The sequence below is a fragment of the Panthera tigris genome, chromosome C1 (genome assembly GCF_018350195.1).
Source record: "Panthera tigris isolate Pti1 chromosome C1, P.tigris_Pti1_mat1.1, whole genome shotgun sequence".
Taxonomy (NCBI): Eukaryota; Metazoa; Chordata; class Mammalia; order Carnivora; family Felidae; genus Panthera; species Panthera tigris.
Genome location: NC_056667.1, coordinates 29,824,095 through 29,839,145, shown reverse-complemented (window position 1 = coordinate 29,839,145; position 15,051 = coordinate 29,824,095). Strand labels below are relative to the sequence as shown.

At 40.7% G+C, this 15,051-nt stretch overlaps 1 protein-coding gene across 1 annotated transcript; it reads left to right on the top strand.

The window, feature by feature from the left end:
• The first annotated feature begins 123 nt into the window (after positions 1-123).
• Positions 124-14,780, top strand: RRAGC (Ras related GTP binding C). Its single transcript, XM_042996674.1, has 7 exons — positions 124-420; positions 2,194-2,397; positions 3,389-3,588; positions 6,134-6,248; positions 7,244-7,386; positions 9,078-9,226; positions 13,339-14,780. The coding sequence occupies exons 1-7, from the start codon at positions 184-186 to the stop codon at positions 13,488-13,490; spliced, it is 1,200 nt and encodes a 399-aa protein (XP_042852608.1). The 5' UTR covers positions 124-183; the 3' UTR covers positions 13,491-14,780.
• The last annotated feature ends 271 nt before the right edge of the window (positions 14,781-15,051 follow it).

Genomic DNA, 15,051 nt, shown 5'->3' with positions numbered 1-15,051 from the left:
CAGCTCGGGCGGCCAATGAGGGGCTGGGTCTCGGCGCGGAGCCTATGAGAGCCGGGTTCCAGGGGGCGGGCCGCGCGGCGGTGGCGGCTGCCGGGGGCGGCGGCGGCGGCGGAGTGGGGAGGCGGCGGCCTGGCTTGGCCTGGCCTGGCCTGTCAGGGCGCGGGCGGCGGCGGCTCCAGCACCATGTCCCTGCAGTACGGGGCGGAGGAGACGCCCCTGGCCGGCAGTTACGGCGCGGCGGATTCGTTCCCGAAGGACTTCGGCTACGGCGTGGAGGAGGAGGAAGAGGAGGCGGCAGCCGCGGCCGGTGGGGTTGGGGCGGGGGCCGGCGGAGGCTGTGGCCCGGGGGGCGCTGACAGCTCCAAGCCGAGGATTCTGCTCATGGGACTCCGGCGCAGCGGCAAGTCCTCCATCCAGAAGGTGAGTGGGGCCGCGCCGGGTCCCCCAGGCCCTCTCTCCCCCTCCCGGGGGCTCGGGTGGCCGCCGGGCGGGGGTGGGGGGCCCCGAGGAGGGCGGCGGCCGGGCTGGCCGGTGGGGCTACCCCACCGCGCGTTTTCTTGTCTTCTGGGGAGCGGGGCCAGAGGCACGGCCCGCGGAGGACCCCGACCTGGGAGTCCACGCCCAAGTCAGCTGAGGCCGAGCGGGTCCCCGAAAGCGAGACTGGCTGGAGGGAGGCAGGTGCCGGTGCCACCACCCGGGACCTCCGCCCCCTGGGACCCAGCCCCTGAGTGCTTTTCCGAAACTGGGACGTACACTCCGGTCCCAACTTGGAGAACTTGTCCGACTCCCTCCCCTACCCGGTTTTTGTGTATTCCTCTCACTTCAGGTGGCCTGAGTTTGCAGGGCTTCCCAGGTGAGCCCCAGGGAGCAGCGTCTGAAAGAGCTGTGACTAAGTCACTGGCCATTTTAATGCTTGCTCTTCTTACTACTACGAAGGAGAATTTAACTTTCCTGGGGCTCGGGGGCTGTTATTCCTCCAATTTTAGTACTGGTGGCCAGGCGAGTGTAGTTACTCGTGAAGTCCTCCCGTATGTGTGCCGATACAAAAATCTTCTGAGACCTCGAGAGTATTTGCAGACCTAGGTCAGCCCATTTGCTTTCACTCCGGGTCTGCCAGGAACAGATGGAGGGCTAGACCCTTCTTAGTAAGGGGGAAATTGAGGCAAGATTGACCACCTCCCCTAGCCACCCCCCCCCCCCCCCCCCACACACACAACACACAAGTGAGCTGGTATTAAAACGCCAGATACCCGGTCTGTTGCCCTTTCCAGTCTGTTGCAAAGGTCTGTCCACAATAGATCTGTGATATTTTGTAAACGTGATGGCTTTAAAAAGTAGCCTTCTTCCGAAATTACTGGATTACTGTGTTGTGTTTACTTCCCAATTTACTGGATTGCTGGGTTTTATTTATCATCTCACTTATTGTAGCAAAATTTGAGTACGTTTATGGTAGGGCTTTAGCAAACTGCATTTCATTCTTCTCAGTTGTTACTCATTGACTAGACCTTGGGAGTAACCACCTATTTTCCTTTTCTAGAAAGTGACAGGGACAAATTAGCTTTATGTTAGAATTGTATGGATTGTGATTATCCTGATTCTCAATCATTACCTTTACTATTTCTTCTTTCATGGGAGCTGTTTTTCCTTGTCACCTCCCCTCCCCCCATGTATCACTATTTCCCCCAATATATCACTTTCTACTTGGTATAATTACTGTCTGTTTTATTTCTTCCACAAGACTGCAAACTCAGTGAAGACAGAGTCTAGTCAGTTACATTTCTAATGATTTCCCAGAGCCTGATATAGGCATCCCAGTAAGTTTTCAATGAACAAAAATCTTAAACTTTAGCTGTAAGTGTTTGTAATCTTAAAGCAGATTTTGGCAGAATTAATAAGTTTAACAGAAAACAAAACTAACACGAGAGACATTGCTACAACTAGGATTGAATATGGCTCAGAGAAAATAGCAGAAAAGTTTAGCTCCAAAATAGGCCTGATGGAAAGTAATTTGGTGTCTTCTCATCTCTCAGAAGCCAAAGGGTAGTGAGTACTGATGGATACACCATTCACTTTTTTATCTCTTTAAACATGTTTGCTGTAGGATCACGTTTTTTATATGTGAATTCAGAGTGGAACTTTGACCTTGAAATACAAAGTTGAATAGTTATAAAATTATCTTCTTTCTTTTAACAGGTGGTGTTTCATAAAATGTCACCCAACGAGACCCTCTTTTTGGAAAGTACCAACAAGATCTATAAAGATGACATTTCCAATAGTTCCTTTGTGAATTTCCAGATCTGGGATTTTCCTGGGCAAATGGACTTTTTTGACCCAACTTTTGACTACGAGATGATCTTCAGGGGAACCGGAGCATTGATATATGTCATTGATGCACAGGTAGTTAGGAATAATGATGTTTACTTCTTTTTTCTGCTGTCAAAAGATGTAGAAACAAAGGAAAGTTGTTTATCTTCTTTTATCATGTGCTTCTTGCTGCTTATTTCTTTGCCTGTAGAAGTCTTTGCGGTACGAGAGATGCAGCCACAGAGGTGTGTTGGGAGCAGGCATGCCATTGTGCGAGTGCAGAATAAGAGGTGATTAGGAGATAGTGGCTTATTTATTATCTTTGAGTTCCAGTTAATGAGCACGTTTCCACTTTTATTTGTTCGTAGTGGATATTGCTGTACTTCATTAACTATTATAATAGTGATGTCACTCGCTGGAAAAATCTCCTCTTTGCCCTTAATATAAGGAGGACGAGGAGAACTGAGTAAATATTAAAGTGACTGGTTTCTTTGGCTGTCCAAATTGGGTTTAGCTCAACAAGCATTTATTGAGGGCCTAGCACGTGAAAGGCACTGAGAAGGATGGGACATGTCCCTGTCCTTAAGAAGCTTACTTTATATAAGCTTAAACATCAGTCGGGAATGCTTTCTGAGTGACAGGCTCTGTAATGGATGCTTCCACATACCTGGTCCAATTTAATTTATTCTTCACGATACCGTGAGGTAGGTATGGTAAGGCCAATTTTTATGAAGAAAACTCAGATCACAAGTTTAAGCAACCTGCTTAAAGTCACACATCTAATAAATGGCAGAGCTGGGATTACTTTTAAAAAATTCTCTTGGGAAGACATGTCCATTTCCTTATATTACCAATATTTAAAAATTGCAAGCTTTAACTTGGTAATTACATTTTTTTATCTGGAGAGATTAAAGATTTAGAGAGATTAAAGTATGTTAGTGTATTTGAATGTTTTGAGTATTTGTGAATAATTAGGATAATATATTTTCTATGGTTGGGGAAAGAGGTGGTTTGAGGCTTTCTTAACTCGTTACTGACTTTTACAAGATTTCTTTTTAAAAAAATATTTTGTTCTGACTTACAGGATGACTACATGGAGGCTTTAACAAGACTTCACATTACTGTTTCTAAAGCCTACAAAGTTAACCCAGACATGAATTTTGAGGTTTTTATTCACAAAGTTGATGGTCTGTCTGATGATCACAAAATAGAAACACAGAGGGACATTCATCAAAGGGCCAATGATGACCTTGCAGATGCTGGGCTAGAAAAACTCCACCTTAGGTAACAACATGTGTGTTTGATATGAGAGCCCTGAAAAATGTGTAAATGTATTCCCATCTCTGTCATTACAAACACGTAGCTTTCTGTTACTGGTATATCCTTCCCAAAGCTGTAATGTTCTTGATCTCTTCTATGTCGAATTCAGTTTTGGGAGCCTGATGTTATTGAGAAGTTACTTTCTCGGTTTTTTGCATTTTCCTGGAGATTGAAGTCATGTTAAGTGTTTTCGTTGGTGCTTGTAGAAATTCATCTCAAGAGACTGGGATCAGCCTGTTTCCTCATGGCATAAATCTGCTTTGGGACTTCCCTCTCTTGGTTTCATCTTTTTTTTTTTTTTTTTTTTTCTTTCTTTTTGCCTTCATTCAAAGACTCTCTGTCACATTTGTTGTAGAACTCTGCTAGCTTGATTCTTAACAGTATATATATATATACACACATACATATATATATATATATATTTTTTTTTTTCCAGTAGGAAGGGTCTTTTAAAGAGGATATGGTTTCAAATCTGGACTCTAATGTATCTTTTGTATGTTTTTAAAACCAGTTTATGCTTTTATGAATCTCTAAAGCTTGGGTTAGGTGAGTTTAGTCTATAAATCTGTTTAGGGCTCCTGTTAAGTTTAAAGAACTGATTCATAGTTAAATATAATTAAAAATTATTACTTAAAAAAACACCTACTAGATAGGATTGATGGTTTATGTGCTTGTCTTCTGAAAGTATATGAGGAATATTCTATATTTTGTAATTTTTTGGTGGTATAGGTAGATACGAATGATAAAAAGTACCCAAGAAAATGTTCTCTTGATGATGTAAAAGCTTAAAGAGGAAGCGGGGAGACACACGTGTAGCTATTTCCTTATCCCTGGTCTGTTACAGTGACTTCCTTGTAGGCTCAAGCCAGTCCCCATCCCTATCCCTAATATTCCCTAGGGTCTCAGGCTCCAAGGTCTTTCAGTTATTTTTCTAGGAGGTCCTGTAGAAAAAAACCTCATTGGTCTATAGTTTGCCTGGATTAAAATTTTAAAATATTTATTAGTAAGTCACACTTAAAAAATTATTCAATATTTGTAAGAGAAAATGAAAATGCATCCCTATTAAATTCCTCAATCTTACTTGTTGGGAATCTATTAACAGTGGATTTTAGGCCGTGATTGTCCTGTGTTCCCTAGTGCCCATGGGAATTCTAATCTTTACACTACTTCTGTGTCCCTTTCTGGGGCAGCCCACCCCAGTGGTACATGCCATCCCTTTCTCTAGTTCCTTATAGGGCCTTAGGCCTTGTTAACCTCTAGAATTCTGCATCTAGCTTTTGTTAATTACTAGTATACCTGTGGATTAGGCTTCATTTGATTTCCAGTTACTAGAAACTCAGCTTACTAAATGCCCTGTGTGTCTCAGGTTCTCCATGTCCCCATCTACCTCCAGGTGTCACAGACCTTGCAGGATCTTCTCATATTGCTAACCTTCTTGCCTACAGGAAACAATAAAATGCTCTTTTGTCCTTAGTGCCTTTAGGGGCTCATCTTGGTCTCTCTCTTTCATTGCTCTAACATCTAAAGGCAAGCCCCATCTTGCGTAGGGTTAGGGTCCTAGGTCAGCTCCTTGAAAGTATTTTTAAATTACCCGTAAAGTGTGAAATCCACAGTTCTGTGTTTCTGACTTTAATATAAGCTTGTAAATAAATAGAACAACTGTGTAATGAAAAGTATACTTCCTGACCTAAAAAGCAGGTGAAATTGTATTGTTTAAAATGTTAAAAAGTGTCTCTTTCTCACATGTGTTTTGTTAAATCTATAGATATTACTTCTCTGCTGTATGTCCTTGTAGGCTACCAGATTCCTGTTCCATTCTCAATAGGGCCCTAGCTCCTATCTTTCTAAATATGTTATTTATATAAATTCTAAGCATCAATTGTGTTCATTTGTGTATTGAACAAATATTTATGAGCACTGTTGAGGGCATTGGGGTTATAGCTATGAGCAAGACTGTGAAATCTCTGTCCTCATGAAGCCCGCATCCTGATGAATAAGACAGCTCAAAAGTACTTACAAATAAGTGTATAGTGTAATTTTAGGTACTTAACAGTGCTATGAAGAAAATTAAATTAGGTGAAAGGGGTGCTGTTTTAGGTGGGGGGGGGGTCAGGAAAGAGCTTTCTGAGGAGATGACATTTTAGTAGAGACATGAATTACATTCTTATTTAATAAATGTCACCCTTCTCTGTCATCTCTTTTGGTTTTTATCTTGGTTTTTGCCCGTTATTAGCTTAAGAAATCAAGCTGTTTGGATCAGGTTGCAAAGAATTAGGTGAATATTCAGGTTTCTGCATCTGGAAATGCTTTTCTGGGTACTAGGGAATTGCCCTCTGCGTAAATGCAGTAACGGGATGGATGGTTACAAGCCAAGTGGGGAAGCTGCATTTGTGTAAAAAGGCTTTGTCTCAACTTCCTGAAATGAAATGATAAGAAACTTAAAATTTTATATTTTATGATAATTGTCACTTTATTTTCCGAAATAATCAAACTGTGTTGTGTTTTTCAGCTTTTATTTGACTAGTATCTATGACCATTCAATATTTGAAGCCTTTAGTAAGGTGGTGCAGAAACTCATCCCACAACTGCCGACTTTGGAAAACCTATTAAATATCTTTATATCAGTAAGTGAGCTAATTCACTACAGTCTCTGATTCCATTTTCTTGAATATATTTGTGTTATCAACGTCTCCAAAAACTGGCTTGAATTAGTCTGAATCAGGCCGGAAGACTAATGACACACTTAACATGTAAAATAAATCATAAGAACATTAAAAAAATGGCTTGAGTTATTTTCTGAGCACTTTAGTGCTCACCCTTTTGGTCTTAAAATGGACTAATGAAAAATTTCTTCATGATTTCTTAATTAATAAAAAATCTTCATGAAAAAAATCATAATATCTGTTTCCTGCGTGAGGAGTAGTAACTGGAAAAGACTGGGTTTTGGGAATTTGACGCCTGCTTAATCTCTGCTTTATTGGAGGTCACATTGAAAAATTGATCTTTTCCTTTCCTTGCTAACTGTAATCTTAGTATCATATTTCACCTTTCTTATTTTGAGGATTCAGCTTAATAAAACAGGATATTCCTTCAATAAATTTAACATTCAACCTTTATATTTCCCAGACATTACTTTGAAGGACTCAGCATGTAGTGATCCCCAGTTCTTTTGGGCTTTGGGGTATGTTAGATGTTGACATAATATTAATTCTTTTATGTTTTGCTAATTGCCACGGAAAGCCTTTCTGGTAGCAAGGTCATTCAAATCAGAGATTGATTATTGTAACAAGAAAGGATTATTGAAAATGTAAGATGGCTTGATTTTTGGAGGGTTTTTTTTTTTTTAATTTTTTTGGTGGCATCTTAGCAAATGATCCATTTAAGTAAAGGAGGAAGAAGAAACAGATTTAGTGCAATCAAGTTAGTAAATCAGAGCAGAGAAATAATTCCACTTTTATTCCTTGGATAACAGAAGTGTCTCTGAACCAAATACCTTTTGATTTTTTGGTATGGGGTTGTACATTTAAAAGTGTCCTTGTGTGTTAGTCATTCAGGATATTAGGTAAATTACAAATTTTGATTCTTAAAACTGACACTTGCCCAATTTTGTTTTTCCAAGAATTCAGGTATTGAAAAAGCTTTTCTCTTCGATGTTGTCAGCAAAATCTACATTGCAACAGACAGTTCACCTGTGGATATGCAATCTTATGAACTTTGCTGTGACATGATTGATGTTGTAATTGATGTATCTTGTATATATGGGTAAGTTACGTACATATTTTTGCAAGATCTCAGACAGATGGAAAACTACCTGTTCAGTTTGTCAGAGGGATTAATTTCTGAGGCTTCTAGCAGGTACTGTGTGGAGTGGAATTGTTCTGACATAGTTCTTCAACTTGGAACGTGATTTCTCTGTAGATGGACTGCTATATCTTACTCCTTCAGAGAGGATGGATAAGAGCAGTTGAAAAGGTGTGCTAATGCCAGACTTCATTATCACTGAAAGTTTCTGCCATTATTTGGGGGCTTTGCACTGTGTCTTCTCCCTTAGGAACTTAGCTAGATCAAAAAGTAGATTTATTTATTAAAAACATTTGGAATAACAGAGTAAGTCCTGGTTCCTAATTTAACTTCAGGCTTTGTGGGAATGAGGGATCCTTAATCTTTCATAGAGCTCAGAAACAGGAAATCAGAATTTTGGATGTCAGAACTCACAAATAGAAAAATTTGACCCACACGTCTACGTTTCCAAAATAAATGTCTAAAAAAGTGTGTGACTTTATAGAATAGTCCAGAGGATGAGTGAAAACTCTGGAGAATTACTGTTATTTCAAAAGCCAACAGCCTCTGTTGCTTATAAGAGCCCTGATCCCCCTCACGTATTAACATCAGCACTCTCAAGGCACTTTCTGATGCTCTGACATTACCTTTGTTTTCTGGTACCTGTGTCCTTTATCTGTTCCTCTCTCCACCTGATCTGAACTCTTTTTTCTTTGCTCTGTTCCTGCCCTTCACCTTGGTCTCTCAGCCTGATTTGTCTGCGTCTTTCTCCAGCTGCCTCTGAGGAGGAGAATGCATTTCTCTTACCTGTTCTTTACCTGTCTTCTATTTCTATTTTCCACTGTTGTGCTTACAGGCTCTCCTTTGTTCTTTTTTTTCCCCACAGTAAAAATGTGATTTTTGTTTATTATATTATTCAGGAAAGTTTCTTGTTCCCATTCCTAATTTTAAAAATGGACAAATAGAACATTTGCTTTTTCTTTAAAATAAAATTTAATAACCCCTTTTTTTATAATTTAAAAATCAAATTTAGTTGCAAAATTTTTTTTTTCAGTGTAAAGTACATTGTAAAATACATTATACATCATAAGGCATGTTATAAAAGAGAAAATCTCCATTACCATTCTTCATACAATCCGTGCACGCACTTTGGTGTGTTTTATTATTATATTTGCTTCCTACTTGACTCTTGATTTAAATCTTTTGAAGGATAACTACGTATAATTCTGACAATTCTAGTAAAATAAAATAGGTTTCAGACCTGAAGGCTCGCTTCGTAAGCGAGGATTAGGATTCCATGGTGTGTTTGACAGACTCTCTTCATTTTAGTTTTTATGCTTCCTCCTTTTTCCCCGATGGCAGCCCTCTTATGTTGGGGCCTTTTTTGTTTGCATGCGGTCAGTGCAGATGAGTTATGACTGAGGAAGACTTGAAACCTGTTGAACTCCGTGTATCCTCGGTAAACAAGGTGATGGTGTGAACACATGGAATACTGCATCCTAGTCTGGGAACCGTATTTCTTAAATGAGAACCTCTGTTCCGGCATATTTAAGCCAGTAATTTTTCTCCAAAGACACTTGGGAAACTGGGTAGAAAGACTCGTCATTGTGCAAATTAAATGTGACAGAACACCTCGCTGGGAAACCTGTAATGAGTATTTTCTTTTAAAACAGGTTAAAGGAAGATGGAAGTGGAAGTGCTTATGACAAAGAATCTATGGCAATTATCAAGCTGAATAATACAACTGTCCTTTATTTAAAGGAAGTGACTAAATTTTTGGCACTGGTCTGCATTCTTAGGGAAGAAAGTTTTGAACGAAAAGGTAATGGCATTTTAAAAGGTTGTTTTTATTGGAATTTCTTTGTCCTCATTTGTTAGGCTCTTGAAATAAGGGAAAATAATATTGCAGTGTTAGAGGATTATCAGCTCAAACTACTCTTGTCCCTTCCTTTCCACGTATAGTCCAGACTTTATCCTTCTTTCGATCTTTGATGTTGAATCAAGTGTTTAATTCCAGCCTTTCTTATTTGGGGTCCTTTTAATACATGTCCAAGTGCTTGTTGTTTGGCTTCCACCCGAGTCTGTGCACCGAGGTTTCTTTGGCAGGTTCCCAGGTCCCTTCCTGCTACGCACAGTGGCCTTTCTTCATTTTGTAGCCTTTTCAGCCTTCGGAAGCATATGGCCCTGCCAGTCCCTCCTTTCTGGAAGTTTTCCTCTCTGTGTGCTTCCCTAACGCTGAGCTCTCCAGGTTATTTTATGTATTTGTTTCTCTGACCACCTCTCAAGTTTCTTCCGGCCATTTTTCTCAGCCTGAGCATTCTTCAGAGCCAAGTCTTTCTGCTCGCTTCTTCACTTACCCCTGGCCAGCGCATCCAAGCCGTGGCTTCAGTTAATTTTCTCTATGTAGCTGATTGAAATATTCACATCTCCAGCTCTGACTTGGGCCCATATTCCAGTTCCACGTTTGGAGCTGTCAGTAAGACATTTTCACTTCATTTGACTATTATTGTACGTGGTGTCAAAACTGATGAATACTTTCACTTCTGTTTCATGACCCTCTTGGCTACCTACTTTTGTTACTAGTTATGACGGTTTCTGGTGTCCAAGCTCAGATATCTTGTAGTCAGGTAACTGTGTGGTGGCATTGCTGATGGGGCCCTTGCACATCATTTCACAGAAGGTATTCTGTGTTCTCTTTTTTCTATTCTTTTCCTGTACTGTTGACATTGAATTTTCACCCAATCTTACTATTTGTTTCTTGGGTTTCCTTTCTGTTTCTACTGTCAGTGACTCCAATCCAGGCCTGTGGTGCTTGCAGTAAAGTCCTGTTTGAGGTTATGCACTTGGCATGTGTTTTCAGAGCTTTGGTATGTGTTGTCTTTTATTCCAAAGGCAGACTAGCTTTCAGAAAACGACTTTCATCATGTTGTTTGAGTTCTCATGGATCTATAATAGCTCTCTGCTGTTCACTGTAACAAGTCCCTGCTTCTTCTGCATTTTTAGTAGTAATTTAATATTGAATGAATGAATATCATTTCACTAATGTTACTAAACCACATCAGATACACAACATTTTGGGGTAAAACAAAAACGTGTGTATTCATGAGCTTCAGAACTAAAACATGGTAGAGACATACTTGTCTTTTGTGTATTTCTCGCTTGAAGTCTCCTTGGCACTACGTTGAATGTAGTATTTAGTTTTCCTATGTATGGTTTATTCTTTACTTTGTATCTTCCTTAACATAGAGCTTCGTATTGTGTATCTTTGTGTAAATGATGTAAAAACGTAAATGGTCTTCGGCAGCTTGCTTGTTCTTTTCACTCAAGATCTTTTTTGAGATTTATTTGTATCGATACTATACACACCATACTATATGGATTGAATATACCACAGTTTATTTTCTTTTTGCTGGACGTTTAGATTATTTTTAAAATCACATACAGTTTTGCAACAAATACGCAGGTGTGGCAAATGAACACATTTGCCTTTGCATGTGTGGAGAATTTCTCTTAGGATGTATTTAGTAGTGGAGTTTACAGAGATGTATTCATACAACCTCAGCTTTATTAAACATTGCCTTCCGAAGTAGCTTTACTGGTTTCACCCCTGGCAGTACTGTGTGGGAGTTCTTGTCACTTCATGTCCTTGATAATGCCTGTCAATCTGGTAGGTGTGAAATGGTATCTTATTTGGTTCTAATTTTTACTTTAATTACTAGTTAGGGCAGACATTTTCTTCATGGCAGGTAGCTTTTATGCCAGTTCTTATAAGTTCTTCGTTTTTCTCCATTCTAATCTTAAAAAACAAAACCAAACAAAAAACAGCCAAACTTGGGAAAAAGGGGGTGCCTGACTGGCTCAGTCAGAAGAGCGTGTGACTCTTGATCTTGGGGTCATGAGTTGGAGCCCACATTGGGTGTAGAGATTACTTAAAGAAAACTTCAAAAAAAAAATTAAAAAACAACCACTTTTTGGTTGTGGAAACTTTCAAATATATACAGAAGTAGAATAACACAGTGAATGTCCATGTGCCCATCTTCCTGCTTCCTGCTTTTCTGTTTATCCTACCAGCCAAATCATTATTATTTTTTACTCTTTTGTTGTGGAAACTGTCAAAAAAGTAGTGAAGATAACATAATGAACCCCTTTTATTTATCCCCCAGATTGGATGATTATCAAAATCATAGCCAATTGTACTTCATTTCTGTACTTCTTTCCTACTGGATAATTTTGGAACAAACCTCTGGCTTGATCAAGTAATTTTGTCTATACAGATTTCAGCAGGTATCTCTAAGAGACAGTGTCCTTTTAAGAACATAACAGTAACATTAATAGACATTTAAAAAAAAATGAACGGTGGTTTCATAATATCACCAAATCTCTGGCTAGTGTTCAAGTCTCCCTGATTGTCAGTTTTTTACCATTTTCACAGAAGTCCATTTTAATGTAATTGAACTTATCAAAACTTTTATAGTTGTTTTTTTTTTTTTCTGAGTCTGAAAGACCTCCCAGATTTGGCTGTAATCTCCTTATTCATACTTGATTCCAGCTGCTTCCCAGTGAGAATTCTCTGTCCCTGTCTGCAGTCATGCCAGTGTCTTCCACCTGTGCTGTCTTCTCACTGCCAGCTCCCTGCTGGTTTTTTGGTGATATTGCCCCTCTTTCCTGCTTAATTAAGTCTTGCCTGTATCCCCAAAGTTCTGCCTCCTCCCTGAGGCTTTTTCATTGGCTGCTTTTGCCCTGCACTGGGCTCTCCCTCCTTTAGACTTCTTTGACATTTATAGTCATTTTGACACCATATCGTGTGTGTGTGTTTTAAGCAGTTTGTTTATTTTGAGAGAGGGTGGGGGAGGTACTGAGAGAGAAGTAGTAAACGTACCGAGAGAGGGAATCCCAAGCAGGCTCTGTGTGGTCAGCGCAAAGCCCGCTGCGGGGCTTGAACCCACAAACCATGAGATCGTGACCTGAGACGAAATCAAGAGTTGGACCCTCAACCAGCTGAGTCACCCAGGCGCCCCTGACACCATGTTGTTTTGACTGGTTTCTTGTGTGGTTGTCTGTATGTCACAGTGTCCTCAAGGGCACTGATGCTTCTTCTGACCTCTGTTCTTCTCACTGGCTCCTGTTCTCAGCTCAAGGTCACCTCATGGTCCAGAATGGCTCCTGGAACTCTGTATTCCACACAATAAAGAGGAACAGGGCTGGGGAAAGAATGTATCCTTTTCCTTCTAAGGAGATTTCACAGAGGTCCCACATGCTTCCACTTATCTCAGTGGCCAGAATTGGTCATGTGGCCGTACAGAACTACAGGGAAGGCTGGGAAATGTAATGTTTTAGCTGAGCACCACTGTGCTCATCCAAAATTGGGTTTCTTTTACTAAGGAAGAATGGATTTTTGGTAGGTAACTAGCCCTTTCTGTCACAAAACAGAACTGTTTGACCAAAATCTTGTTTGGAAACCATTCAGGAAACAGATGCAGAAGGCGCTGCCTTGCTGAGGAGCAGGTGGAGGCTGCCTGACAGGCCCCTCTGGTGCCTCCCAGACCCCAGGCCTCTCCCGAGCGGTGTGCCAGGTTGCCGCGCCGAGCCGTCCCCTTCAGCCCTTCGTTGGCCACCCGAAAGACTTGTAAAAGGCAAAGCCTGATAATTTGAAAAATGTGTTACTTTCACTTTAGATTTTATTGTAAGCTTTCTTAGCACATTTACCTTCCTGGTTGTTTTATTTATTGACCTGCTTTATTCCCAGGCCCCAGAGGTAACGAGTGTTAACAGTTTGGGCACATGCTTTAGCATAGAAAATTCCTCATAAAATTCCTATGTGTTTTTTTTTTTTTAAATACATACCAATCATTTTCTTTTGTCGCTAAATATTTCCTAATGACTAATTTCACCATTGATGTTCAGGGGGCCTGATCTTCTTTTTCTCTCTTGCAGGTTTAATAGACTACAACTTCCACTGTTTCCGAAAAGCTATTCATGAGGTTTTTGAGGTGGGTGTGACTTCTCACAGGAGCTGTGGTCACCAGACCAGTGCCCCCAGCCTGAAAGCATTGGCACACAATGGCACGCCGCGAAATGCCATCTAGCCTGAATTCCAGCTGTCGGGGCTCTGTGCCAGCTTACTCTTCACTCCAGGGTCAGATGCCACGTGCTACAGGACATGGGAGTTGCCGCTTGTGGGAATCCTGGTGCCTGTCCCACTAGAGACGAGGGGTCGAGTTTCTCATTTGGATGAAAACCCCTTCAACCAGTGGTGTGCAGCTGAAGCTACTATTTCTTTTTTTTTTAAATGGCAAGAAAGAATTCTAAAGACCCCAGAACTCAAGTGTGTCATTCTCCTCTTTGGGGTCCTGTGTTAAGTAGTTGGGATATCTTGGACCTGGAGATAACACCACTTACCCATCCTTACCGGAGAATGTTGCTGTCAATTACCAGTTGGAAATAATAGAAAGAACTGAATTTTTATATGCTTCACTTAGGTTTTCATTTGAGTAGTCTCTAAAAATCCTGCCTTGCTTAAGTTCTAACACTGCCTCTCAGATTTCAAGTTTGGACGTTGCACACCTAAGACCTTTTAAATGCATTTGCTTGCTAACTCAGAAGACACATGGTCTGACCGCAGCAAAGGACATTCCAGTACTTGTTACCGAAGAAATGAGGTTTTATGCTGCATCAGGTCTAGAGCAAGGCTCCACAGTGGCTGCTGCATTAGTTCTCTGGGGAGTGTTGAGGAAGAAACTTTAAGACGGAAGACAGATCTGCACCTGTGTTTTGGGTACCAGATACCTGGGTTCTTTCTCCTCCATTAGATAAGTGATCATGGTCGGTGTAACAATGGGAATTGAACAAATTTGTTTTCCCCACAAGCTCCTCCTCCCAGGGGAGAAATTTCATCATGTCGTTGAAATACTTAGCTCCCTTTTCTTTAAACTTGGTACCAGCCGCTACACACCTTTTGTTCTAAGCTGTTTAGATTCTTTAAGAATTGCTGTTTTGTTAACCATGAATGACCCTAAGGCACTGGTGGGCCGTCCACTGGGAGTCGGAGAGAGCACATGGCGCCACAACATGTGTCATTAAACATACTTTGTCTCCAGTATTCTGACACCAAGTGTCAACTGTGGTACTTTCTTCACTTAGGATATTAATTCGTAATTGTTTCTTTTTGTTGATGGTTGATACCCTGTCCGTTGATTTAAAGTTACACATTATTTTTACTCGACATGCCCAGTAGTCCTGTATCCAAAGCCACTGGACCACTTGAGTACATAAGTGCCACTGTTTAATGAAATATGTATATTCAGGTCTGTAAACCTAACAGTGTGACTTGAAGTGCTTCCTGCAGATGATTCTGACTGTTGAGTATTTACATGGACCATGGCGATATCCAAAAGAAAACGCTTTTATATTTATAGATTATTTCACTGAAGTATATAAAATGGGTATCAATAAATGTATTTACTCCAAAACCTGTTTTTTATTTTGCCTCAGCCACGAAGACGGTGGGGTGATGGAGCATTGGGTTGTCTCATTTTACCCATTTCTTTTGCTGCCACGTATGGTTGACATGCCATATGTTTTAGGATTTCAAGCTCTGTCCTGATGCAGGAATTTCATACCTGTGTCCAGACCTCTCTCCTGGCCCCT

Coding starts and splice junctions, on each gene's coding strand:
- RRAGC (XM_042996674.1), top strand. CDS start 184: ATGTCCCTGCAGTACGGGGCGGAGGAGACGCCCCTGGCCGGCAGTTAC. Junction 2,398..3,388: donor TATATGTCATTGATGCACAG/GTAGTTAGGAAT, acceptor TCTGACTTACAG/GATGACTACATGGAGGCTTT. Junction 9,227..13,338: donor AGAAAGTTTTGAACGAAAAG/GTAATGGCATTT, acceptor TCTCTCTTGCAG/GTTTAATAGACTACAACTTC.